At 54.1% G+C, this 27,753-nt stretch overlaps 1 protein-coding gene across 1 annotated transcript in view; it reads right to left on the minus strand.

Moving 5' to 3' along the window:
* Positions 1-12,553: 12,553 nt before the first annotated feature.
* SNX29 (sorting nexin 29) overlaps positions 12,554-27,753 on the minus strand; it is a 528,389-nt gene continuing 513,189 nt past the window's right edge. The window contains exon 21 of the mRNA XM_025416475.3: positions 12,554-17,326. Coding sequence (XP_025272260.1) covers positions 17,197-17,326 — 130 coding nt within the window. The 3' untranslated portion in view covers positions 12,554-17,196. The remainder of the gene's footprint in view (positions 17,327-27,753) is intronic.

The raw sequence follows: 27,753 nt of genomic DNA on the forward strand, positions 1-27,753 counted from the left end.
TAGATTGGCCAGAATGGGACTTCCGGAGGTGACATCTGCGTAAAGACGTGGGGCCAGAGTGACCTGAGCCAAAGACAGAACAACTGCAAAGGCTCTAAGGCAAGAGTGTCCCCCACTCCTCTTCCCCGAGAGTGACAGTCACTGGAGGAACCAGGGGGAGAGTCTTGGGAGATGAGCCTGGGGACTGTTGGGCTGGATGCTTCCTGCCTGATGGGTTAAGGATTTTGGATTTTACTCAGAGAAACGGGTAACAGTAGAAGAGATTTAAAAGTGACATTTTCTGATAGACCTTTTTTTTTTTAGGCTGCTGGGTTGAGAACGGTCATTATGGGGCAAGGGTGGAAGCAGGGCCGGCCCTGAGGCTAAGGCACGAATCCAGGGGGCTTGGCTCAAGCAGGTAAGGAGACGGTGAGAAATGATGGGTATACAGCTTGACAGGATCGCTGGTAAATGGGATGTGGAGGCAGGAAAGGAAGGAATGGAAGAGCACTCCAGAGCCTCTGACCTCTGCTCTCCTAGTCCCTCGGGGACACAGGATAGATCGGGATGGCGTGGGCTCAAGGGGAATGTCAGGAGCCCTGTTTGGGTGTGTCACCAGCACCAACACCCGGAGCCTGAGGAAGCCACTAAGCAGCGGGGAGGAGTGGTGTGGGACCAAGTCCCGGGGGGCTCTGCATTAGGTCGGGGCGATGGGAGGAACCAGCAGGAGAGTCCGGACCCAGAGTGTGCAGAGCAGGAGGGAGGAAGCCGGGAGGACACGGGGTCCGGTAACCCAAGTGACGGAAGGGGTGCGAGGAGACAGGGTGAGATGCCTTCCCAGATACACCGACGCTCAGGTCACATGGGGATCAAGACTTGGACATTGGGTTTCACCCTGTGACCTTCACAAAGCACATTTTGGGGCCAGCAGCTGGGCAGGCGCCAGATCAGGGGTTCCAGAACCAGTGGGAGGAGGGAAACGTGGAGATGCTGACGAAGAGAACGTGACATAGTCAGGATCGGACAGGCGGTGCCATGGTGACAAGCAGCCCCTGGGTGTCCCTGTCTCCCACAGTGTTTGTCGTTCATGGTACGTGTTTGGTAGAGGTCAGCTGGAGGCTCTGGTTACTGGAGTCATGCTGGGGCCCCGGGCTGGTAGGGGGGCTCCGTAACCTGCGTGGTCACCCCTTTGGGGGGAAAGGGAGGTGAATGGGACTCGACTCAGCTCACGGGCGATGCAGGATACTTGGCTGTGCCTGACGTCAGAGTGGCCAAGGACCCAGGGACGTGGTGGGATGGGACTGACGGGGAACCCAAAAGCATAAACTGGCCGAACTGTCTTGCAGATCACTTCATTTGTGCAAATATGGCCGAGGATGTTCTACCCGGTGGGCCGGGCCGGAACCCCTCGCCGAGCTCTCGGGGTGCTGTGCGCGTGCACAGCGGGATAACAGAACAACAAGGCAGGGTGGGTGTGAGGCTGTGGTAGGCGGCCTGGGCTGGGGCCTGAGAACAGAGGCGGTGGCAGGAGCAGGAGGCCATGTGGGTCACCGGGGGCGGGGTGGTCACGGGAATCAGGGGCCGCGCTGGGTTGCATTCGTCCCCTTGGTGATTGAGTGACCGGCTTCATAGGCTCCTGTGTGTGTCCCAGGGACAAGGATGCAGCGTGCAGAGTCCCAGCCCGCTCTTAGGCACCTGTACGCGTGGTTCAGTGTGCAAGCTGCCCAGGAAATCCCCCAGGCTGTTGTGGGGAGAAGGGCTCGGGGGGGATGGCACGGAGACCAGCGCCAGGCTGGTGTGGGGCATTCCGGGTGAGGGCTGACGGGAGTCCCGAGGACAATGCTGGCAGGAGTAGATGGGTTTGGACGGCACGCTCCTCGCTCCGGAGGGCTGCTGGTAACCCATTGCCACAAACCCGATGGCTCCAAACGAGTTGCTGCTCCAACTGTCCTGGAGGCTGGATGTCCCAAATGGAACCATCTGCAAGCCCCATGCTCCCTCTGAGGGCTCCGGGGAAGACTCCCTCCCAGGCTCTCTAGCTTCCACTGGTTGCTGGCGATCCTCGGTGCTCCTTGGCACGTGGCTGCATCCTCCTGACCTCCGCCTCTGTTCCCCATGCCTTCTTGGCCTGTCCTCTTCTAAGGCCACCACCCACTGGATTTAGACCACCCTAATCCAGTGTGGATCCATTTTAATAATCATACCTGCAAAAACCCTATTTCCAAATGAGCCTGTTTTCTCAGCTTTGGATGGACCCGAACTTTAGGAGATTGCTAATCAACCCAGTATGGCTAGATTTTAGGAGCTAGAGCAGAAGGGACTTCTTGCTGACGTGTTGAATATAGTGGAAGAGAAGTCGAGCAGGACTCGGTGTAGCTTGGACAACTGGGGGAAGATGCCCTTGACCATATGAGGCAAGTGAAGGAGGAGTGAGTCTGGGGTGGGGGGCGTCCTCCAGGGTTCTGTTTGGGGCACGTTGACTTTGAGATGCCTCTCAGACATTCCCATGGGAGACTCCAAACAAGCCAATGGGGCAGTCAGAGCAGTGTAGACAGCATCCCAAGCACTGGATGAGCTCCCCTGGGCAAGGGGCGGCCACCCATCTGTGGGTTCCTAACACCGGGAGCTGCGGGAGAAGTACGAGCAGCATTTGTGAACCTTCAGAGCCAGAAGCAGACATGCGAGCTAGAGTAACAACATCAAGTGAATGTGAAGCCTTTGCATTTGCGCGGAGGAGATAAATCAGAATTATGTTCTACGCGTTCATGTAATTTGACAAATCAATCCACTTAAATTCATCTAATTCATTTCAAGTGGGACCAAGAAACACTTCTGTTTTCCCGAGAATGAAAAAAGCTGTTCTGTTAGCATCAGAAAATTTCCAGCCTCGGTTTATGAAGGTTTTGTGTTCCTCATCCAGGATCAATAACCACCTGAGAACTTTCCTGGTGACCCCCTCTGCCGGGGACACAGAATGCTCCCGGGACGGAGCACAGGGAGCCCGCCGGAGGGCTCTGGGCGCGAAGGTGAAGGAGGGCTCACGGTCCCCGTGATGCTGTTCGGGGGCCCAGATGCACCTCGGCCGTGGATCGGGGGTGGTGACCACCCAGACAAGGGACTGAAAGCTGACAAGGGAGCCTGTGAAAATCACAGGACTCCCCCCACCCCTTTCACAGAGTGCCAGCTGGGAGCTGCACGGAGCAGTGGCAAGATCTAGGAGCCTTCACTTGCCTGTTTGCAACTTGGGATGGGGGCGGGGTGGGGTGGGGGGCATCTTGTTGGCCAGGTTTTCGGAGAAATCTCCTGGAAGGAGGTAAGTAATTGTGCCTCCTCCTGGGAGAGGTGGAGTCGGGAGGAGAGAGGAGTGTCACTCACCTAACGAGCAGCACCTCAGTGCTATGGTCTAGCAGTGCGGATGCAAACTGGTGTATAACCCCAGCGTGGTCCCCTTCCTCAGAGCAGTGGCAGCTGCCACCATAAGCAAACTTCGAGATCTCAAAGTATCCAAAACAGGCTTACGGGGCTTGTGAGCGCGATGGAGAGGGACTGGGAGGTGGGGGACAGCTTCTTCGGGAAAGCAGTGTTAAAGGTGGACTCAAAGCGCTGAGTTGGCCACAGCAGGCAGGAAGAGAAATTCAGGCGGTGGGGCTGGCAGGTGCAAAGGGACTGGGGTAGCTGAGGGCTTGAGGTGTCTGGGTAAGGAGGAGGAGGAAGTCCGTCTGGAAAACTCGTCTTGGGCCAGAGTATGAACACAGCAGACCGAGGTGGGGGCACGTGCCAGGGAGATTCAGGCCGCCGGTCTACCTAGGGACCCCCTGCACTTGCATCCAGGATTCCCAGGATGCGAACACAGCTCTGGAGCCTCCAAGCCCAGGCTTCAGTCCTGGCCTCAGCCCTTGCCTCAGCCCTTGCGGGCGGGGTGACCGTGGGCAAGCCCCCTACCCTGTGTGATCGCAGGAAACCTGCCCGTGGGGGTGTGGAGGGATTTGGGGGTCGCGAACATGAAGGTCCACAGCCTGGGCCCAGGACTGGCAGGGGAGTGACTGCTCTATCCTCCTGTCACCTGGGGCACGGCCGGGTTCCCCGCCCCGTCCCACCTCTCTGAAAGGGAGGGGCAAGGGCAGAGGGTGCTACTCACCCAGGCCCTGAAGCCCCAGCTTCAGTGGCTTCGGATCCTGGCTCCCCGGCCACAGGCTTACGCGCCCTCCAATCCAGGTGACGGACGTTTCCCCGACAGCCTCCGGGCTCCCCGGGCTCTGATGTGGGGCTTCTGCTCCGCCCTGGTCCCAAGCGGCCCCTGACCCGGATCCAGCCGCCCTCCCGCAGTCCACCGGAGGAGTAGCTACCAGCTGCCTTGTCGACCGAGCTCGCTGGTCTCCAGCGGCCTCCCCTGCAGGCTCACCTGCGGCCTCCTCGGCCTGGCTGCCTCCGTTCAGGGCTCTCCGCTCCCTGCAGGTGGGTGGAGGGTTGAGGAGCCCCTGTGACCGCATAAGGAAAATTCTTTAATCCAGAACCTTGGGATAATACAAGGACATGTTGGGGACCCTTAAGCCTGCACCCCTGTGGTGTCATCTTCCTGGGCGTGATTTGGCTTTTGTTGAGCAGTATGATCCCCACCTTGCATTACGCGGGACGATGAGGAGGAAGCGGGGCAGGGGGCTGGGATGGAGACAGAGCCCCTGCCCGCTGGTAAGGGGGGGGGTCACAGCGGGGCTACGGTGCTCCTAGGATCAAGAGTCCCAGATCTCTCCCTTGCCAGCTGTGCGAAGAGCGGGGTTGGCACGTAGCACTGAATCTAATATGACTGGAGCGAGCTAGACAGAGGCCGACATCTTCGGAAACCCTGGTGACCTCAAAGCTGGGAGGAAAAACTCGCAGACGTGGCTCTTGATGAATTCTCTGCCTCCGATTGTGCACGTGCGTTCTCTCGGCCTGATGCTGTTCCCTTCATTTTTACTGGGCCCACTCCTTCCCCCTTGGGTCTTAGGTCTTGCCATCACAGAGCCTTTCCGCGGCCTGGCTCAGGTCCTCTCTGTCACGAGGATGCAGGGCAAGTGTGCGCCCGCCATGCACTAATCCTCATCCTACTGTGTGGCTCCATTCCTGGGGACCTCCCCGCCGAAGCGCTTGGCCTTGGGGTGTTTCTCACACCCGCCCCCTCTTCCCCAGAGCTGAGCTCAGATGAATGGGGCTTGGAAGGAGGAGCTCAGGTTCAAGACCAAATAGACCCTCCGTCCCCTAACCCCCAACCCGGGCCCCAGCTGTCTTGCAACTGACAGGCCCCTGAGCCAGAAGGGCCTGTGAACAGGGAGGAGAAACACGCAAGGACTTAAAGACCCTACTCTGGGGAAGGCCTTGGAACAGGTGTCTACGGAGAAGGAATCATGTGTTCCCCCCTGCCCCCCTCCAAGTCCCTCTCCCTGCTGGTTGGGAAAGTCTGAAGTCCCTGATGCAAATATTCTTAGACTCTGCAGCAATGCCACTTGTGTGGCCTTAATCTCCCCGTGTCTCGGTTTGCTCATCTGTGAGCTGGGAATCGTGATGGCACCTGCCTTTCAGGGGTGTGGTCTACGCAAGAGCTCAGGACATGGCCGGGCTGTCACAGGTGCGGGGTGAATGCTGGCACCGAAAGTGGCTGCTGCTTCCGTAACCTCTGCTGCCCGGGTTGTCCAGCATGTGCCCAGGTCTGGAATGTGGTCCCCACAGGCCCGGGTGCCTCATTTACCTGTCACAGCCTGGAGCAGATCCGAGCCCGGGTGTCCCTTTCACAGATGAGGAAACCGAGGCTGGGGCGCCCTGATCAAAGGGTCCATGGCAAATCTGCAAATTCAAGACTCTGACTTTAAAGCTCTTCTCTATCGTCAGTGTATCTATTTTTCACTGTGGTGAAGCACATAATGAAACAGTATTTTTGAGTACACTCGGGTATTAAGTAAATCCATCACCTGCAAGCAGCACCACCGCCCATTCTCAGAACTGTCCTCATCCTGCAAAGCCCTGCGCCCACTGAACGTCCTCTCCTGTGCTCTCTGCCCACCCCTGCCCTTGGCAACCCCTGTGCTTTGTGATTCTACGTCTCTCTTGTAGGTGCAATTGTATTTGTCCTTCTGTGCTTGGCTTACTGCCCTTGACGTAACTGTAGCGTGATTAGACCTTCCTTTCTAAAGCTCTGTAATACTCCCTTGTGTGGACAGACCACGTTGTGCTTATCTGTTCATCCGTCAGTGGACACCTAGGTTGCTTCTGTATTTTTTAACTATTGTAAATGATGCTGTTTTGAATATGGGCGTATGAATATCTTTTCCAGACCCTGCTTTTAATTCTTTGGGGTATATGCCCAGGGGGAGAATTGCTGGGTTATACAGTAATGCTGTGTTTAATTTTCTGAGGCACCACCATACTGTTTTCCATAGTGGCTGCACTAATTTCCATTCTCATCAACCACGTATGAGGGTTCTGATTGCTCCACATACTCACCACCACTTAAGTTCTTTTTGTTTTCAGTTTTGTTTTAACTTTTTAAAAAGTAGGCTCCAGGCCCAGCATGGAGCCCAACACAGAGCTTGAACCCATAACTGCAAGATCAAGACCTGAGCTGAGACCAAGAGTCAGATGCGCACCTGAATTAGACACCCAGGCAACCGTGTTTTTAATAGTGAGCATCCTAAAGGAAATGAGGTGGTGTCTCATTGTAGGTTTGATTTCCTTAATGATTAGTGATGTTAAGGATCTTTTCATGTGTGTTTTGGCTGCTTGTGTATCTTCTTGGGAGAACTGTCTATTTGAGTCCTTTGCCCCTTTTTCAATCAGATGACTTGGTTTCTGGCTGAGTTTTAAGAGTTTTGTGTATTTTCTGGATACTAATCTGTTATTAGATACAAGATCTACAAATATGCTATTTTGTGTGTCAGTTTTATTCTGGAAATACCATCTTTTGGTGCTTAACTTCTTATTTTCGTGAATCCAATAGGTCTATTTTTGTTTTTGTTATTTGTGACTTTGGAGTCATAGCCAAGAAACCATTGTCAAGTCCAATGTCTTGAAAGTTTCACCTGTTTTTCTTCTAAAAGTTCTATGGTTTTAGGTCTTACAGTTAAGTCTTTGGTAAACTTTGAGTTTATTTTTTGTACGTGGTGTGGGGGTAAGGGTTGAACGTCTCTTTCGCAGGTGGATATCCAGTTTCCCCAGCACCATTTGTTGAAAAGACTATCCTTTCCCCATGGAAAGGGCTTGGCACCCTTGTCAAAAATTAGTTGGCCATATACACGTGAGCGTTTTTCTAGGTTCTACCTTCTATTCTTTTTGTGTGCCTGTCTTTATCCCAGGGCATAAAGGCTTGATGAGTGTAGCTTTATAGTAAGTGTTGAAATCAGGAAGTGCGAGTCTCCCAGCTTTGTTCTTTCCGAACGTGGCTGTAGCTACTCGGGTTCTCTTGAGGATCCATATGAACTTTAGGATGGGTTTTTTTTCTATTTCTGCAAAAAGAGATCACTGGGATTTGCATAGGGATTGCATTGAATTGGTGGATTGCTCTGGGTAGTGCTAAATAATAAACTTCAAGTACATCTGAAGATCTAACTGGATGTACTAAATGATGAGTCAGGAGGCACCCCATGCAGCAAGCAGAGAGGTGCTCCAGGGAGTTGTACAAAAGGGAAGGTTTCTGTAGGAGGAGGAGGAGGGGCAAGAAAGTCACTGGCAAAAGAAAACGATTATTCCAGATAAGGCCACTTTTTAGGGCAAAGAGCAAGATGTCTTAGGCAGATTACTTCCTTTTTCTCTGGGGGATGGAGAGGGCTCCAGTGGCAGACTCACTGGTATGGACTGAAAAATCCCTAGCTGACCGGCCAGGCGACATTTCTGGGAGGTGTTGAATCTGCAATTAGAGGATATATTCACCAGTTTAGGAATTCTATGTCACACCATTTGGGGCCTGGGCTTTCTTTTTTCTTAATTGTACTATTGATGTAACTACATTGTCTTCTAACCTATGAACATGGTATTTCCATTTATCTTCAAGTCTTTCACTTCTTTGGTTAGGTTAATTCTAAGTATTTTATTCTTTTTTGATGCTTTTGTACAGGGGATTGCTTTCATAATTTCTCTTTCAGGTTGTTCATGGTTGGTGTGTAGAAATGCAACTGCCTTATGGGTTGACTTCGTATCCTGCCCTTTGCCAAAGTTGTTCATCAGTTCTAATAGGTGTGTGTGTGCATGCGCACGTGCCTGCACGTGTGAAATCCTTAGGGTTTTCTACATATGATATTCTATTATCTGTGAACAGGTTTAATTTTACTTTCTTTCCAGTTTGGATGCTCTTCTTTTTCTTGCCTAGTTGCTCTGGCAAGCACTTCTGGTACCATGTCAAATAGAAGCGTAAAGGTGGGCACCCTTGTCTGGTTTCTGATCTTAGAGGAAAAGCTTTCAGTCTTTCATCATTCAGTAAATAGGAGGTTTGCTGTGGACTTTTCACATATGGCCTTTATTTTGTGGAGGCAGTTTCCTTTATTCTTTACGGAGTGTTTTTATCATAAGAGGGAGGTTGAATTTTGTCAAATGCTATTTCTGCACCTATTGAGATGATCCAGTGGTTTTTCCCTTTGTTCTGCTGATGTGCACATTATACTGATCAGTTTTCATGTCGAACCATTCTTGCATTCCAGAAATAATTCCCTCTTGGTTGTGGTGTATAGTTCTCTTTTACTATGCATCCGAATGTTTGCTAGAATTTTGTTGAGGAATTTTACATCAACACTTATCCAGGGATATTCGTCTGTAGGTCTCTTGTTTTCAGGGAAGTGCTGTTCTCATAGAATGAGTTAGAAAGTGCCCCCCCCCTTTCAATTTTTGGGAAAAGGTCATGGTTTGGCATTAGTTCCTTAAATGTCTGGGAGAATTCACCAGTGAAGCCATTGAGTCTAAGCCTTTCATCGATTCAGTTATAGGTTGCTCCAAATTTTCTATTTTTGGATTCAGTTTTGGTAGGCTTTGTGCACATTTTCTTTTTCTTCTGTTTATTTAAATTCCATGTAGCATACAGTGTAATATTAGTTTCAGGTGCAGAATTTAGTGATTCAAGGTTTTGTGTTTCTAGGTATTTTTCATGTAGGTTATTCAACTATGGCATGCAGGTCACGGTGTGTTCATAATCCTTTTTATTACTGAGGAATAGTAATAACATCTCCATTTTTCATTTCTGATTTTAATAATTTGAGTCTTTTTCTTTAACTAGAAGTTGGTCAATTTTCTTGATCTTTTCAAAGAACCAACTTTTGTTTTCATTAGTTTTCTCTTTTCTCTATTTCTGCTCTAACCTGTATTTTCCTCCTCCTCACTCTGGGTTCAATTTGTCTTTCTAGTTCCTCAAGGTGTAAAGTTAGGTGGTTGATTTTAGATCTTATTTTTTTTAATATGAGCATTTATAGTTATACACATCTCCCTTGGCACTGGTTTCACTGGATCTTATAAGTTTCAGTATTTTATATTTTCATTTTCATTCATCTTGAAGTATTTTCTCATGTCCTCTGTGACTTCTTTGATCCACTGTTTGGTTATGAGTGTGTTCATTTCCAGAAAAAGGTGAATTTTCCAGTTTTCCTTCCGCTAATGATCTCCAACTTCATCCTATTGTGGTTGGAGAAGGTGTTTTATATGCTATCAGTATTTTTAAATACGAGACTAGTTTTGTGTCCTAACATATGGCGTCCTGGAGAATGTCCCTTGTGCGCTTGAGAATTGTGCGTGTGGTGTCCCTGGGTAGAGTTTCTATGCATGTGTTACATCTGCTTGGTTTATTGTGTTTACGTCCTCTTTCCTTCTGGTTGTGGCTCTATACATTATCAAGAAGAGGTATGGAAGTTTCCATCTATAATTGTAGAACTGACTTTCTCCCTTAAATTCTTAGTTTTTACTCCCTAGAACTTGATGGTCCATCATGAAGTGTGCATTTAGATATTAATATAAAGATACTGAGTCTTATATTGCTGTACTATTGCTATACTGAGTCTCGTATTATATAATTGTCTCATGCAACCTTTATTTAAAGTCTATTTTGATATCAGCATAGCTGCTCCTCCCTTTTGGTTACTCTTGGCATAGAATATCGTCCCATGTTTTCACTGTCTTGTTTTGGGTCCAAATGAGTCATTGTAGACAGCATATAGTTGGATCATGTGTTCTTATCCATTCTGCCAATCTCTGTCCTGATTGGAGAGTTTAATCCATTTACACTTAAGAAATGACTGATAAGGAGGGAATTTTGTCATTTTGCCTTTTGTTTTCAATATGGCTTACAGCCTTCTATTTCTCATTTCTTGCTTTCCTGTCTTCTGTTAATTTCTTTTCCTTTAGTGAAATGTTTAAATTCCTTTGTCATTTCTTTTTGTGTGTATGTAGTGATCTGCTGTTCCTGTGGAGGTTACACTGAACATCTTCAACTTCTAGCACTCCAACTGGTTTTTATTTATCCAGCTCACCTTCAGTAACCTACAAAATGCTATAGCTCTGTCCCCACCCCTTTCAGTTGCTGATGTTACAAAATTCTCTCTTTATGCATTGTGTGCCCCCAACACAAACTAAGAATTCTTCCAAATGCATTTGTCTCAAACTACATGGAAAACAAAGTGTGGAGTCCCAAAGCAAAGTTGCAGTAATACTGGCTTGTTGGTTGGGCTTGACCAAGGCTGTGTTTCTGCTGGCCAAGTAGAAAGATGGGCAAGAGAACCGATGCCTGGAAGGGAGCGCTGATCGTCATGCCTGTAGAACCAATGCCGGGAAGGAGGGGGCTTAGCAAGAAAGTGAGGACAGGCTTTACAGAATGACAGGTTGCAGGTCTTAGAGTATTTGAAGAGTTGTTGTCTTGGGGACATTGGAGTAACATACTGGGAGGACAGACCAGTCAGAGCAGAGAACCTAAAGTCAAGCTCTAGAAGTGGCAGGGTTATGGCTGCTGTGTGGATCTGGAGGAGGTGCAAGTGGCCAAGAGGAAAAGCCTTCAGGGAGGGAGAAGCTGGGGAGTGAGATATGGGGCATCAGCTGGGGTGCTAATGACCAGGGAATGAGAAGAAGTTGCAGGGAGTCAGGTAGAGGCTGTGACCAGTAGCTGGCCTGAGCTCCACAGGGACTAATGCTTTTGAGGAGGCAAAGTAGTCTGGAATAGGGAAACTGAGAATGAGCCTCTAGTTGGGAGGGCTCAGGGGAATACTGTTGGGGGTGGGTGGGTGGGTGGGTGGTGAGCTGTGCTTGGAGGCAGCCAGGCAGCTGAGACCTCCCTGATGAGAGGTTGCACATGTCAGGGTTGGTTCAGGACACACATGGATGTGAGGCAGAGGTGACTGGGACACGCTGGAGTGTGGCCAAGGCTGATTGGAGCTGGGACCAACACACAGCCTGAGCTTAGTTTTCTTATCTGTTCAAATACATGGGAAGGCACATGCTTCACGGGCCTAGGGATGGGGGTGGGGGGCACAGGGTTGAGAAAGCTGGAGGCCACAGTGGGTGTGCTGAGTGCCGTACACACACGTCCTTAATGGCCAGCATTTGTGTCCCCCCCACCAAACCCCAGCCCACCCTGCGTGGCCTTCCCACAGCACTGGGCTCTGGAGCTGTGGCGCCACCCTCCTTGGAGCCCTGGTCAGATCCCCCCCAGGTTTGATGGTAGGAGTTGCACAGAATGACCCCATGCCTGGGCACTTCTTAGAGAACCTTTCTCTTCTCCGTTCCCATAACTAGGTTAGGAAGGCCAAGTCCCTGGCTCTGGGCATGGGTTTTCAAGCCAATGTAACTTGGGGGCTTGGAGGGGTGGTGGGAGGAAGGGAAGGACAGTGTTCCATTTCTTTCTCATCCTCCAGTTAAATCTTAAATGTCACTTCTGCCAAAAGAAGCCCTTGGCCTCGCCCCACAGTTCTCAACCGGGGGCCGTCTGCACTTGGGAGATAGGTGGCCAGGTCTGGAGACATTTCTGGTTGTCACAGCTGCACAGTGCTACAGGTCTAGTGGGTCGAGACCAGGGATGCTGTAAACATCCTATATGTGGTCACCCTGCTCAGCCTTACTCCCCAGGGTCAGTGCCACAGTGCGACACCCTGGCCTACATGGGTCAGAGTCAGTCCTGGCCCTGTTCTTGGCTTCCCGAGCCCAGCTGATTTCTTGGTGGCACCTAATGCAGTCAGTAACTGCAGGGATGGCTGACTTAAATCACCCACCTGGCTCACCTGGAACTCAAGTACAAGATGGCAGGGGTGCTTCTGTCCTGTTTCGTGCTCTATGCCCATGCCTGGTATACGGTAGGTGCCAAATAACAATCTGGATGACTAGGAAACTGTAATGAGGGCTTTTTCTGTATGGCATTTTGATGGTCTCTAAGCTCTGCAGGGCTAACAGCTCACAGTGGGATTTCTGCTCCACTTAAGCTCAAATAAAAACAGGTTGGTCTAAGTGAATGCTGTTTCCTAGGTTCTCCTATGAAATGGTGGATGAGCTTTCTGGAAATCTTTAAAATGTGTATATTGAAAGTTTAGCGAATCCCCCCATTGCTGAAAGAGAACTCAAAGAAACAGACCTTCAATGGACGGTCTAATTTATAAAATGTGACCGTTTTTATTTTCATTGTAAAGAGGTGTATCTGAACCAGATTGTAACAAAATTACCACAGCTTATTCCAAAAGAAAAGTTTAATACAAGAGATTTTAGAAAATTAAACACATTTGTTTAAAAATCCTATTGTGTAAACCTTAACATAAGAGGGTAGTTAACATAATACTACACGTTTCGGAGCAAATCTGCAGACTGTTAGGCCCCACGTGCATCCAGACAGTGGACTCGACTCCCAATATGTGGCCATATTCCTCCCAGCAGAGGGCTCACAGGGACCCGGTCAGCGGTGGGAGACCCTTCGGGATAGACGGCCTCCCCGCTGGGCCCCCTGCTCCTGCATTCACAAGTCTCCCTCCTCCAGGAAGTCCGTACCTGCTAAGGTGAGCAAAGTGATCTCTACCAAACGATGCCAGCGATGGTGAAGCTGAGGCTGCAGACGTAGACATTCTTTCTAGGCTGAATCCTAGATAAGAAAACATCCTAACGAGCTCCACTCCCCCCTCCCTCGGAAATGCATGTTGTCCAGGTTCCTCTCAGCGATCCTGGGTGCAAATATCCTTCCGTGGCCTCCGTCCCAATTTTTTGCAAGCGCCTTTCCCCTCCATGGTTGTCTATTGATGGTGGGAAGAACCTCTAAAGGTGAACGGGTGGCCTCTCTGCCTGCAGTTTGGGAAGGCAGGAAGCTAGACCTGATCAGGCTCTGAGGGGGGCAGGTCAGCTAGTGGTTTTCCGGTCGTGATGGAGAAGCATTCATGTGCCCATAAGAACAGAACCCCTGGACCTCCAAACACTAGTGAACTCGGCATTTTCTACCAATGAGGTGCTCATCCGTGCCATAGGCTCAGCCATCCTTTAGAGAAATCAGATTTTTGTTTTCTCCTAAAGAAACTCATTAGGTACATAAAGAAGCCCATGCGACGTGTTGTGAAGATTTTGCTGCAAGAGTAGAGGCTCCTTGCCCAAGAGTGTCACAAGCAGGCCCGTACACCACAGTGCTTCCTGGCTGGGGGGCAGGTGCATCTGGGCAGCGGCAGGAGGAGCCCAGAGCTGGTGGGGTCTGAGCGCACCTCTACCCTCATCCCTGCTGATCCAGTAGCTGAAATTTTATTTTAGAAACCTAATCAAAACCACGTATTACAGAAACATGAAGACGAACTTTTTGGCACATAAACGTTAGATAAAATATACAGTGCTACAATTGTGCAAAATTAGCACAGAAGCCAAACCCAACAGCAAATATTTAATGTTAGCTTTAATGAAACAATGCAAAATATTTTGAAAAATGATCGTTGTCCAAGACCCTGCTCACGAGCAGATGCCTGCCTGCCGGAAGCACCCTCTGTCTACCGCGTCCCCAGCTGGGGGCAGAGCCCAATGTGTGGCGTGGTCCTGAGTCAAGCACTGGGGAAAGGTCAAGACGATTATTGCCTTTGGGGTTGAAACTGAGGTGGAGGTGCTCCCCTTCCGGGGCTGCCTGCTGGCCGGTCTGCTGTTTCTGGGCAGGCGGGGCCTTGCCGGGTCTTCCACTGGCAGCTGCAGGCTGTAAGAGGGCCCCTCGGGAGTGGAGTGCCCCACGGGGGATGGGTTCTGGTGCTGATACGAGGGAGCTGGGCTGAGGCATGAGGAGATTGATGGGGAGGGAGCCTGCTGGGACCCCGGAGGACCAGGCCTGGCCGGTACCCTGGCTGAAAGCGGGCAGCTGGGGGGCGATTGGGGCCCAGAGCCTTGTGCCTGGGGCCTCAGGTGAGTGAATGGTCCCCTGTGGAGCTGAGAAAAGAGGAAACTAGTGTGTTCCAGCCAGAGACCCGGTTCTGGGAGCTGGGAAGTAAGCAGGGCAGCTTCTGATCCGCGGGGCTGGCTGGGACCTCTCTGTTCCTGGTCCTGACCCTGAGGCCTCCCCTGACGGTGGCCGCTGGGCAGGAGCTGCAGCTGTGCTCGGCTGCGAATGTCAACAGCTGTGATTGCCTCTGGTTTTCAAAGGCACGACCCACACCCTGCTACTGCTGACAACGGAGCGGTCAGCCGGGAGCTCAGGGGCGTCGCTGTGGAGCAGAGCGTGTGCCCGCAGACCTCATCCGTGTCCCTCCCTCTCTTGCTAGGGACGACTCAGAAGATGGTTTTGTCTTGACAACCAGGTGATCCCTTTGTAGCCAGAAAGCCCTGGAGGTGGTGGCTCTTGGTGCTACAGGTGACTGCCAGGTGCCTGCCGGGGGATGTGATGTGCTATCCCGGGTGGGCCCCGCAGGTGCTAACTTTGGAGGCACCAATGGGTCCTCTTCCTGGATCCAGGAGACAGGAGCAACGTCTGCGGGTTCTCTCCGTAGCACTGTCTTTCCCTCTGACGGGTCATGGGGCTGAGTGGGTGGTGTGCAGGGCAGGGGCCAGCCAGCCCTCTGAACTGGGTCAGATGGAAGGGCAGCAGACGACATGGCGTGGGGGGGGCTGGGGGAGGGCATTTTGTGCATCAGATCGTAGTCTGCACCCGGCTAGACCTGGGTCTGGTTCTTCCCCTGCTCTGTGTCCATCCCACCACACTAGGGAGCGGTGGTATCTGAGCAGCTGGATGGATGTACCACCGCAGAACATTCTATGACTCCAGAGTTAAGGCTTTAAGGAGTTAGTGTCATGTGTGTGTCACATGCATATCTGAGCTGAAATTGGGGAGGTGGCCCGTGTGCTAAACGTGGTTCTAAGATTCCCACCACATCACGAGAAGGGAGTGCACAGAGCAAGCAGCCCGGATGGTTCACGTGTGGTCCCAGGAACATGCTCTTCCGTCTGATTTCAGGAGAGCAGGGCAAGTTTTCCATGAACAATTAAGCTTTAAAAAATAGGCAGTTTCTCCTTTTGTAAATACAGGCTGAGTGTGTCATTATTTCTCAAGGCTTAGCATCTGTCCCTTACTCTGGGCACTTTTTTTTTTTTTTTTTTAACCTCCGTAGAATGTCGAAGGTTCCTGGTGGGGATTTTGGAGAAGGTGAAGCTAGATTCACACTCAGGGTGTTGTGGGTCCAGTGCTCAAACAGGCTGGTTGAGCAGAACCCTCAGCCCCAGGGGACGTGAGCCACAGAGGCTCCCCTCTGTCTCCAAGGGGAACACAGGGGACAGGCAGTGCAGGGGCAGTCTCCCAGCTGGCGTCGCGGGGAGCAGTAAACCACCCTCAGGAAGCAGGACTCGGGGCAGCTCGAGCCTTCAGGGTTGGCTCTGTCCAGGACAACTGTGCTCCCGCAGCCTGGGAGGGGACCAACCGGCCCCATGGGACCCGGAGCTCAGAGGAAACGCAGGTGCAGTGGGGACCTTGGCGAGTGAGGAAGCGACCCTGTATTGCCTTTCAGGGACACGGTGTCTCAGGTCCCCTCGACCCACCGGCTGACGACAGTCCCCTCCTGCCTCGGCCCACAGAGGACAGCGGGTTCATCCTGCTCACGTGGCCTCTGGTCCCAACGTCACCTCAGCTTCCTGTGACTGCCCTGAATCCTTTCTGGTTCCTTCTGGCCGCTGGGGATGCACAGCAGAAACCTTTCAGGTGAGGCTTTCCAGAGGTTTCCTCGGTCCCGGGTGGGAGCTGAAACTGTTCTGGGGAGTGTCCATGCATGCCTCGCCCTCTCCACCTGCCTCAGGCTGCTGTTGCACCCACGGGGCTGCTCAGTCCTTCCCTGGAACCCGAGTTCCCGGTTGCACTCTGCGGCTGAGCACATGCTCCGGGATGCTGCCATCTACGGAGCCAGCTGCCGGGCAGCACCGGGGCAGGGGCTGGGCAGGGCTGTGTGGGTTGGGGTGGCGGCACGGAGTGCAGGGACACATCTGTCAGCAAGGACCGTGATCTGTTCCAAGCTCACGGGGGGCTGCACCGAGGGCCCCAAGCCTCTCCCACGACCTCGAGACCTCGTGGCTTGTGAGGTCAGGCCCCAGAGTTCTGGACAACCCAGGGCTCTCCAACCTGGGGTCACCAGGCTGCCACTGCGGGCTGGCCCCTCCAGAGCCCACCTGGGGAGGTCGGGGGCAGTGCTCTAAGCACCCCAGTTCAGCGTCACTCGTGGCTCCTTCACGAGAAGGTCACGGGGCTGTCTCCCTCGAGGAGGCCACGTGAGCTGCCGCCGGCCACGATTTCTACAACCAGGGCATCTTCGGGCCACTGGTAGAGAGTAAAACGGGGAGGCACAGGACCTCCCCGCTCTAACCGCACGCGTCCATAGGTTAAGCAGGCAGTTACATGAAAAGAAGAAGAAGGGTAACAGTCATCCTGATTCCCACGGGGGAAGGAGTCAAGAGGCGGCTGCTGACCAACCTCAGTTGTGCATCTCCACCCAGGGGCTCCGAGCTCCACGGGGCGCCCACCCTCCTGCTGGCCCCTGAGCTGGAGGGAGGGAACGGGCCGACCCCGGGAGGGTGCCCGTGCGTCCGAGTCTGTCCGGCGAGGAGCCTCCTTGCCCTCTGAGACTGACCAGTTTAATCAGCGTCAAGGACTGCTGGGGAAGGTGTGCTCTCCGGGGGATCGCCAGGTGGACGTGGTGGTCACTCCAGGGCGGAGGGGCCAGCTGCAGTGGCCAGGTCAGACGCGGAGGGGCTAGGCAGAGGCAGCTGGCGCAGCACAGAGGGCCCAAGTCTGGGGTTCGGCTGAGGTCAGAGGTCGCCGCTCTGGGGCTCCACGTTGCGTGTCTCTCTGGGGTGACCTCGGGACAGCTTGGGGAAGCGGGAAGCCACTTTGGGGCGGCTGTTCTTGGTCAGTGGTTCTCCAGGAGGGGTAATGTCACTGTAAGACAGAGCAGGGGAGAATCTGATTAAGTCAGGGTGTCCCGCGGGCTGTGGGAATGGCAGCAGTGGTCTCGGGGGGCATCTGTGACCCAGGTCTGACTGGCGAGGACAAGGGGGGAACCCAGTTAGGCAACTCATCTGTCTTCCGACGTGCCCAAGCACAGCTGCGCGTCCCAGCTAGCTTTGGGGCTGTTCGTCCTGGACTCGATTTTCAGGCTGTAAGGTAAGGTGCTGGTCATGGCTTCCTTCCCTTCCTTCCCCCGGTGCCACTGAAATGTGCCCTTGCTGGAAGATCAAAGTGCCTTGGAGAACATGGCATTTGAAGTCAAAAGAGGTGTAGCAAAAACGGGGGAACTTCTTGTGGAATTCGTCCTACGAGAATAACCAGGACGTAGGCCAACGTCTAATTATAAGGACGTTCCTCGTATAAAAGAGCCAAGAACAGCAAAACCACTCCCCGGTCCGACCGAGGGGCTTCCCCATCTCGGTTTTAAACGGTCTACACGATGGGACCGTGGGAGCGCTCCAGCCGTGGTGGAGGTGGCACTGACCCACGGGGAGGCCGAACGGGGGAACCCGAGATAAAACGGCGTGTGACCCTGCAGGATGGAGCGGCGGGTCCCTTCGTGCTAGGACTTTCTGGAGCACCATGTGGGCTGAGCCCCGTTGGAGCCACTGGAGCCAGAGCAGTGATCAAGACGGGTTCTCCCAGGCCTGGGGGAGACTCTGGGCCTCCGGGGATGTCGTTAGTCACAGGCTACAAGGGCAGCCGGCGCATCCCTGGGCAGAAGCCTGAGGCCGCCACCTCCAGGAGGGCAGGAGCGAGGCCATGGCCCGGCCACCCTGTGAAGTGACCCCTGCCTGCGTGTGGAGAGGGGCTGCCGGGGTCCGGGCTGTGGCCGTGCATGCAGAGGTGGTGAGCTCTTAACTCTCTGTGGTTCTCGTAACAAATGACCCCAGACCTCATGGCTTTAATGCAAAATGTACTGTCTTATGGTTGCAGAGGCCGTAAGTCCAAAATGGGTCCAAGGAGCCTGTTGGTGGGGCTCCTAGTTCCTTCTGGAGGCTCCCGTGGAGAATGTTTCCCTGCCTTCCTCATCACGGTCCCCATGTCCCTCTTACAAGGCCGTCTGTGGTCACACTGGGCCCACCTGCGCCATCTGCCTTTTCGAGTCTCTAACCACAGCTGCAGAGCCGCTGCCCTATGTCGGAGACACGGGCGTGGACATTCTTGGGGCCCCTGTGTGTGGTAAGACTCGGACCTTAGTGGAACCAACAAGACTTGGTATTGGAATAACGGTGGGCTCTACGGCTGGCAGGAGAGGTGAGAAATAAGTACCTTCTCCAGTAGATACCTCGTGGTACAAAACGCTTTTGGAAACCCAAGCGGAGACCGAACTCCTCATCAGGTCTCGAGTGTGCCTGTCCTGCTGCCTTGCTGATGTGGGGCCCCCAGATCCTGCGAGGGAGGACAGCCCACCTACCGACGAGCACTGGGGCTCCGTAGGGAGTAGTGGCAGATCAGAATCCTCCAAGCCCCCTCCGGAGGAGCCTAGCTCCAGGGGTCCTCGGGGGTGCTGTGAAATGCCCCCCATCCTTCCCGTGGCTCCGCAGAGGCTCTGCTTACAAGGATCCGATCTCATGCCGCTTCTGAGGCGTGGCCGTGGGGCACGGTGAGATGCCCCTTGTTTGGGGTTCGGGATGGCAGTTCAATGACAAAATGCCGAATTCCTCTAGGGACTGCTTTCTGCCTCCGCAGTTGGAGGGGGGGGGGGGCTTTGCTTCATGTGCCTGGAGCCCGGCCAGCTGCTCCCACACGGGCCTCCCTCAGGATGACAGCTGGCCGTAGGCCAGCCTGTTGTCCTCTTCTCTGGAAACTAGCCAAGTTACCAGAAGCCTCCGGACCCTGAAGGCCCGTGACAGGATGGGCGGAAGATACTGGAAGGCCTCTTAGCTCATGCTGTGCAGGAGGGCTTGAGTATAAATGTCACTTGAAACCCACTGCCCCCCTTCCCTGTTGAGGACCCAGAGGTACCTGCAAGGTGGGTGTGAGTCCTGCCACAGCCTGGTGGCCCCAAGGGAACTGGCTGCTGGGAGGCAGAGTCCAAGTCAGTCGGGACCTTGTGTTTCTCCCAAAGGGCCCCTACTGCGGAGGAGGCAGCGGAGCTGTGGTAGTAGGGCAGGGGCTCTGAATCAGGGCACAGTCCTGCCACCCTGAGCCTTGTCACACGGAGGTGACAAGCATGTGGCCCTCACGATGCCGCGGTGAGGAATGGGGAGTTACCCCCACGTGAAGTCACCCACCAGCTGCATTCCAGGCAAGTGCCTTGTTCTCCTTGAGCCTTGGCTTCCAGGCCAGAGGAAAAGCGGGGCTGTTTTGAGAGTTCTGGGGACAGATGGCCACTTGGACCATGTGAGCTATGTTGGCAGAGAGGGGCCCACAGTCTCAGTGGGGATGGGCAGTAGAGGCCTTGACAGGTAAACCCAGGGTGTTCTGAGCAGGGCACCAGACTGGGCCAACACAGTGGTTAGAGGGCTTCCCAGAGGAGGAAGAGCTGGGGAAGAGGAAGAGGAGAGTATCACGTGGTTTCCCGTGTGAAGGGCTCTGTGCTGGGAAGTGTTGGCTTGGAGCCTGGCAGGCCCTGACGGCGGCTTCACCTCCTGGAAGGCAGGACTTGCCGCATGGATGGAGAAGTCACAGACATGAGGCTTGGGGACTCGGAGCGTCACTGCTGGGGCTGAGGGCCTGATGGTAAAAGCAGCTGGTGCATGGGGTGGGACAGCTCTGTCCTCAAGGCCCCAGCCCCCAGCGACCGTGAAGCTGGCTGCAGTGCCGGGTAAGAGGAGTAGAACCTGTTGCAGTAACTCCCTGGGTCCCATCACTGGACACAGGAGAGTGGGGGTGTCAGGGAGCCAAAGGTGGCCTATGGCGTGTGTGACGTCTGTAGAAGGTTCGGGGGGAGCAGGAAGCTGTAATAATGACTGGGTAGATGCTGAGGCAGCTGGATAAAGAGCTGCCAGTCCCAGGCATGTGTAAGGCCACACACCCCAAGGAAGTACTGTTTACCCAGCACTGGCCATCTGCATATTGTCTTTGGAGAAATGTCTGCTGCAGTCCTTAGACCACTCTTCAATTGGGAAAACACAAATCCAAACCACAGTGAGTCTCCCCTCAAACTGGCCGGGATGGTGATTCTCAAAAGACACCTTTTGGGGAGGAAGTTTGAGCTTGGAAGCCTTGTACGCTGTTGGTGGGAGTGCAAAATGCTACAGCTGCAGTGGGACACAGTACGGAGCTTCCTCAACCAACCACAGAGAACTGTACGATGCAGCCGTCCCACCTCTGGGTGTTTACCCGAAAGAACTGAAACGAGGATCCTGAAAAGGTACCTGCAGCCACATGTTCACTGCAGCATGATTTACAACAGCCAGGCCACGGCAACAAGCCACGAGTCCGGGGATGGGCGAATGGAGAGAGGAAACGTGGTGTGTACACGCAATGGAATCTTAGCCTTCAAGGAAATTCTGGCCTATGTGACCCCGTGGATGAACCTGGAGCAGATTATGCTAAGACAGCGAGTCCACAGAAGCTAAAATTCCATGAGATTCCACCTACAGGCCACGTCTAACATCATCAAAACCCTAGAATCCAGAGTGGAACTCTGGTTATTAAAGCGAGGAGTTACGAGTCAGCAGGCACGAAGCTGCAGTTACACATGAATCGCTTTGAGAGCCCTGCCTTACGACAGTCTCCCTGTCGTCTCCAAGAAGGTCACATATGCCTAAGACGTAACCGCGTAGATCTCACGTTCTCACCGCCGTGTAATTTTTGTCTGTGTCTAATACAAATGAACAGTAGCGGAAGGTGTGAGACACTGGGTACGTGTCACCTGGGAGCAGAGAAGGGGTAGCGTGTTGGAGCAGGAGCGCTGCCCCCTCCCTGGGTCCTTCCCCTGAGAGCACTGGGGTCAAGGTCACTGGTGCCCCGAGGCTGTGCACAGGCCATTCCAGGGTAGAGGATTTTGCAAATGACAGAACTGTAGTGACTTCACCACCTCCCATCCTCCACTCCCTCTCTGTCCAACCTGGAGGGAAGGGGCTGGAAAGCAGGGGAGGGAACCTTCTCTCATGTGACCATCCTTGCGTTTCTGGAAAGATCAGCCTCTTGGATGGCAGACCATAAGCTGGCTGGTCTCGACACAGCGGAGGGCAGTCTTGTGTCTCAGGCGCCCTGAGGACAAGGACGTGGCAGGGCCCTGTAGACTCTACTTGAGGTGGTGGTTCAGCCTCCCGATATCAGGGAACCAGGGCCAAAGGCCTAGCCACTGTAGACCAAGGGCCCAGCCTCTCTCCCTCGGAAGGGCCGCAACCTTGCGGGCTTCTGGGGAAATGAAGGTAAGACTTGGTTTCTACCTTGAGGTTGCTCAGACCAGGGGGGTGGGAGTGTGGTAACCGACTGAACCGATGCCATATACCATGCTGGGTGGGGGTGGGGGTGGGGGGTGAGCTGGGGAGGGTCCTGGGGGAGGAGTGAGGCCCAGGGACATACGAGGAAGAGAAGAACAGCGGGAGAGTCTCCAAGAAGGGGACAAACTCCGTGCCCCAAGCTGCCCAGAGAGGCAGGGTGTCACGGGGAGAGGGGGGCCTGGCAGGCTGCGAGGTGGCAGAGCTCTTGCTGTCCTGGAGCTGCACTAACCTGCTGTCTGCGGATCTCCAGCCAGTGGTGAGTGAAGGCTTGGCTTTTCAAAAAGACAAGCCTCTTCTGGATCTGGGCAGTGCTTTCCCCATCACGGACCACGGACGGCTAACATCACCAGCCCTAGCAGGTTGCTGACCTCAACTAAGGACGTAATGCATGAACAGCCCAGCTACCCTCTCTGGGCACTGGCCTCGACATGAACAATCATGCAGATAAAGGTGCTGAGGCAAGGGGAGGTCTTCCCTCTTTCTTACGTGGAGAATGTGCTCGGGGCCTGGCTGCAGACCGCACACAGACTTGGCCACGGGTCTATATGACCGTGCAGCGTCTCTGGTCCCCAGGCTCAGTGGTGAAGGGGGAGGATCCTTGAAGTCACAGCATCTTTATCAGAGGTGGTTACAGTCACAGAGGCCCGGGGTTGCCCTGCCCAGAGCTGTGATTAGAATATGCAGCAATGTTTCCCAGATTCCATCTTCCTCCCCATTTATACCTTCCCCATTTCCCTCCTTGCTGCATAGCTCCGCTATGAAACAAGATTTTTCTTTACCTCTATTTTTAGGTTACTTTAACCTATAAGACAATACCTGTAAAATAGATTCAAGGCATATTAAAACTTTTTTTTTAAGTTTTCCCCTATGTTGCCAGAGGTTTTTGTTTGCACCCCCAAATCCTAGGTGAATGTTCTTTTCTTCAAAATGCATGTTCTTGGCATGTCAGATAATCTCCTAGGCCTTACACTACAAGAAAGAAGCCGGTCTCAAAGGCTATACCCAGATGCCTTTCATAGGACATTCTGGAAAAGGACAACTCTAGGGACAGGTCCTGGGGTTCCAGGGGATGCTGGGGAGGGGGGGGAGATTGCTCTTCTGTGTCTTGGTGGTGGTTGCTCTAGGACTCCATGCTTTTTTGTCAGAGCTCCTAGAACGATGCAATAAAAAGGGCAAGTTTCAATAAACTTGGCTGAGAAAAACTGTCTTTCTAGATCTACTTCAGCATGAATGGGCATCTCTACTCTGAGTCTCCAAGGAGACTATGACCTTGTCCCCTTCTCTGGGTAGAAAGGGCAGGGGCCCTGGGAACAGAAATCTTCAATTCTATCGTTTACCAGCCGGGCTACCTGTACAGGTCACTGAGGCACCCGGGACTCCCAGTCCTCCCCTGTAAGATGGATCACAGTAAAAAGACAACTGAATTTAAAAGGTCAAGAATCTGAACAGACATTTCTCAGAGAACAACATACAAATGACCAGCAACCATGTGGAAAGATGCTCAGCATCATTAGCGAGGGGGAAATGCACCTCGAAGCCATAAAGATCACCCCCCCCCAGATGGCTAATCTAGAGTATAACAAATGTTGGGGGGACGTGGAGAAACCAGAACCCGACCACCCTGCTGGGGGGAAATGCTGATGCTTTGAAAGACAGTCGGACAGTTCCTCAAATGACAAAACGTAGGGACCGTAGGACCCGACAGTTCCAGACACACACCTAAGGAAAATGAAAACGCCTCCAGCACAGAAACTTGGATGTCAAAAGAAAGCTGCGTTAGTTGTAATGGGCAGAAAGCATCGGCACCCCAGATGTCTACGAGCTGAATGGGTAACGTGGTCTGTCTATACAACTGAGGCGGGGCAGTCACTGTGGAAGTGCTGAAGCCCGGGTTCCAGTCCCGGAGGCGGAACCCGCCCCCCTGAGACACCGCTGTGCCTACTGGTCACACGGGGTGAGAGGCAGCTGGAAAGCGGCAAACCCCAGGAAAGGACTGTGACCTTCCTTCTCCTTAAAAGCAGAAAATTTAAAACCCCCGTGAGAAAGACACCCTTCCTGTACCAGAAGCAAAGTAACTGTCTCACCAGGGAGGGGAACCTGAGGCCATGTGCCTTCTATACAAGCAGATCTCTGAAAATAATCCTTTCCCACGGGCCACCCCCTACAACACGGTTTACTCTTCCACGCTGGCTTTGGTTCTCCCTGACCTGAAAGCAGGTAGGTTTGGCCAGTTTTGGGGTCTTTGTAACTCCCACATCACAGAACACCGAGGAATCTGTCCTTGGCCCTGTCTGGCACAGGCTACTTAACAGTCAGGCCAGCGGAAACCCCCGGGAGAGGGGACGCCACGTGCCACAGAGGGGGTAAACCTTGCAAACACCGAGCTGGCGGAAAGATTCCAGGCTCCAAAGTCCCCACGTTCTGTAACTTTGTTCATGCGAAGGTCTGAAACCAGGTAATCTGGAGAAATAGCAAGTGTGGGGTCGCTGGGGTCAGGGGGGATGCGGGGTTCTTGCCTGCTGTGGTGAACATACACTAACGTGAGGACGCGTGCACACGCTTTACAGGGTGAGCCCTGGCTTAGGGCTACTTAAAAGGCACGAGCTCAAAGAACCGAGAAAGGACGTTGCAGGGTCTTCTCTGGCAGGTCCGTGTGGCGGAGCGTGGCACCATCCTGGGTGCTCGGTAAGCATCCTTGCCCTGCTGCCCACCTTGGCTTTGGTCACTTCCAGTGTGGCTCACACGTCCTCTGAGAACACGGTTCCCAAGTTGTAAGAGAGTCTTATCCTGGTCCTGGTGGTGCCATCGCGGAGTCCACATGGGGCTGGCCTTGGAGTTTTAACGAGGCAGCAGGAAGCAAGGGCTGGAGGGAAGCAGAGGCCTCCCTCCCACCGTGCGTGAGATGTGGACTTCCTGGGCTCCAGGGACTCACGGCTTGGGGGCATCAGCCCTGTGACCGACGCCTCGTACCTGGCTCTCTGCTCAGCGGGAGCCTGGGCTCCCAGCCAGCAGGCAGGGGGGCAGCAGCACCCTGAGCACGGCTGCTCACCCAGGACACAGCCCGGCATCCCCTGCGTACCTTATCCTCGGGTCTTCAGTCCCTGTCAGTTGGGACTTCAGAAACCCCTCCTCCCTCCTGCTGGCGCTCGTCGGGGCCAGAGGAATCCAGGTCTGTGTAAGCATCACCTGCCAGAAGCCCCAGGGGTGGCTGTTCTTTTTAATAAGCCTCTGGGGTGCACTCTTGCGGCATCCCAGTCCCCAGCAGGTGGGTGACATCAATTTGATGGTGTCAGTCACTCATCAGTGAAAAATGGCCACGGGGAGAGATGTACTTTTCATTTTGCTTATAAACTAGGTGTAGAGAGCCGGTCAATATTCCATTTGCTGGGAGCTGCCTTCCGTAGCTTGGAGGGTGGCTTCGCATGGGTGGTGCCTGAGGCCGGGGTGGCCCCTGGCACAAGGATAGGACTCAGCTGTTGTCTACCGAGGCTGGGGCCGCTGTCCTCCAGGACCCGGCTCCTGGGGGAGGTCTGTGCATGCGGGGGGGGGGGGGGGGTGCGTTCCACCTCCATGGTGTGCAAACCACGGGAAAGGGCTGTGCTCCTAGCATGTGGTGTCCTCCAGGGTGTGGGTTGGGGGAGGCCTCCTACCCCAACAGTGAGGGCCTCATGGGCTGCCAGCGGCTGTCAGTCCAGGCGCACTGGGCTACACCGCCTGTGAACTGGCTTGGGGGCACGCTGGCAGGCTCAGGACCCCACGAAGGGGGACCCAAAGGACCCGGCCCCAATGTGCAGCCCCCTCCGCTACCATCGTGATGGTTTCTCTTGGGGAGTGCCCGCTCTGAGGATTTGTGGGAGGTGACCTCCTGGCTCTTCCTCGGCTTCCTGCCCCCCCCTCCCCGGTTAGATCTGGGGCCTAGGACTTCTGCCCTCACACGTGACCAATGGATGGTTCTTGCAGTTCTTGAGAACCCCACAGTTCCTGACCCTTAAGACTCAAACAGGCCACTGCTTAAATCTTGGGGCTGAAAGTCCCACCGTTTGCTATATGCTCACCGCCTCGGCTTCAAACGCGGGCCCGAGGCCTGAGACGAGGAGCTGTGGGCACTGGGGGCTGCGAGGGAGGAGCAGGGCCTGGTCCTGAGCACGCAGTCTGACCACAACCCCCGACCAGACAACACAGCGGGGCCCTGCAGTCAGGAGGGGCCGTGGGATGCAGGAGCCAGACCGCTGGCACCCAGGGCTGAGCGGGACAGACGGACACCCCCCCGCCCCGACCTCTGGGACTTACAGAGAGGCAGTGGGTGCGCCCCTGAGCAGGGCTTCAATCAAGGGAACTCCGTGACAAGAGCCGGGGGCAGGGTCGGGGGGAGCCGGAGCAGGGGTGAGTATGGAAGACCCTAAGGACGGGGCAGGGAACAGGGTGCCTTCCCAGACGCCCAGCCGTTCAAGCCGCAGAGGGTGCATGCAGCCCGGCTGGATGCAGATCCCACCTCAGGACTCAGGAGAGCCACTGGTATTTTCTCAGGATCCTTCGAGAGGGCCTCCAGCTGTGCTCAGGTGAAATTCCTGTTTGTTGTGGAGTCCCAGTACTGCGGCGTTGGCTCTCGCGATCCACACTCCAGCCAGGTGTTTGTTTTGTACGCCTGAGTCGAAGGGTGGCACACGGGGAGAGTGGCAGGAATGTGGAGAATCCTCTCATCGTTTAAAATAAGGGGGGGGGCGACCCAGGGTGGTGGCAAACAAAAGTCCACGGAGGAAGGGGGCCCGTGTGGCCGTCAGCCTGCCCCACGCACATGACCGCAGCTTGTCCGGCTGGCTCTTCCCCATTTACTGTGTTTCATAGTGAACCTCGCAAAGAGAATGGTTCCTTCCTAGATAAAGATGCTTCGAGATCGGACATCCTCTCGGATCCAGGCATTCTGTGCTTGGGATGCCAAGTCATGGGGGATGTGGCCGGGAAAGCTGCGGTGCCGCTGTCGATGAGCAGAGGTTATAGGTGACAGTCACGGGGTGCCTGCCAGAGGGCAGGAGGCCTGAGCACTGTTCTTCATTGGTTTCCCCCTCCCACCCACCTGGGAGGTGGGGGCTCTGCTGCATGCACGAAGTCTAGAGCATCGAGTGTGGCACGCAGAGGTGCGATGTCATGTGTTTCCTAAGTGACAGCAGGAAAGCCTGGACCTGCCTGACTAGAACCAGTTCTTCTCATCCTCTGGGCTAAGGAGCAGATGACAGGGAGATATGTGCAGAGAAAAGCCCTCAAGGGTTCTGGGAAGACAGTATGGTGTGGGCTCTGAGGCTGGAAGGGGGGCTGGACCGTGGACTGCCATGGGAGCCCCCTGAGGATCATGAGGAGCCCCATTAGCATAACCCGCTTCAGCTGTATAGCCTCTAAGTCTTACTAGAGGGCCGGGAGTGACAAGGACAGAGATGAGCCCCAGAGCCAGGGTGCCCTGTGGGGCTGTAGGGCCCCCAGGAGGAGGATCCTGACGTCAGAACCCAGATGGGGGCAGTAGGAACAGAGCCGGAGAGGGGGTGCCAGTATGAGGGTGCTGGAGAGTGAGCCCCCACGGGCACAGTGACTGATCAGAGGGGGAGTGAACACAGGTCTCATTTCTGTTTGGAGGCTGGACTGGGGGCGGGTGCAGCTGAGCTGAAGGGGAAGGCACACAAGGTGACGGCAGAGAGGGCCCCCAAAGCGAAGGCATGTGTGTGGGTCCCCGGGATAAATTCTGCTATTGGAAAAAGTAATGCATTTGGCCTCATTTGCCTAGAAGGATGGCGGGAGCCCATAAAAACACCATCCCGCCTACTGTGGCACCCGGAGGTGTCGGCTTAAGTATCTGATGGCCGGGAGCTGTGCTGGAGGGGCTTCTGATGGTTATAGATGTCCTGATGCCGAGGAGGCCGCACTGGGCACCTGGCCAGGAGCCTCTTCAATTAGAACTCGTTACCCAAG

The sequence above is a fragment of the Canis lupus genome, chromosome 6 (genome assembly GCF_003254725.2).
Source record: "Canis lupus dingo isolate Sandy chromosome 6, ASM325472v2, whole genome shotgun sequence".
Lineage (NCBI taxonomy): Eukaryota > Metazoa > Chordata > Mammalia > Carnivora > Canidae > Canis > Canis lupus.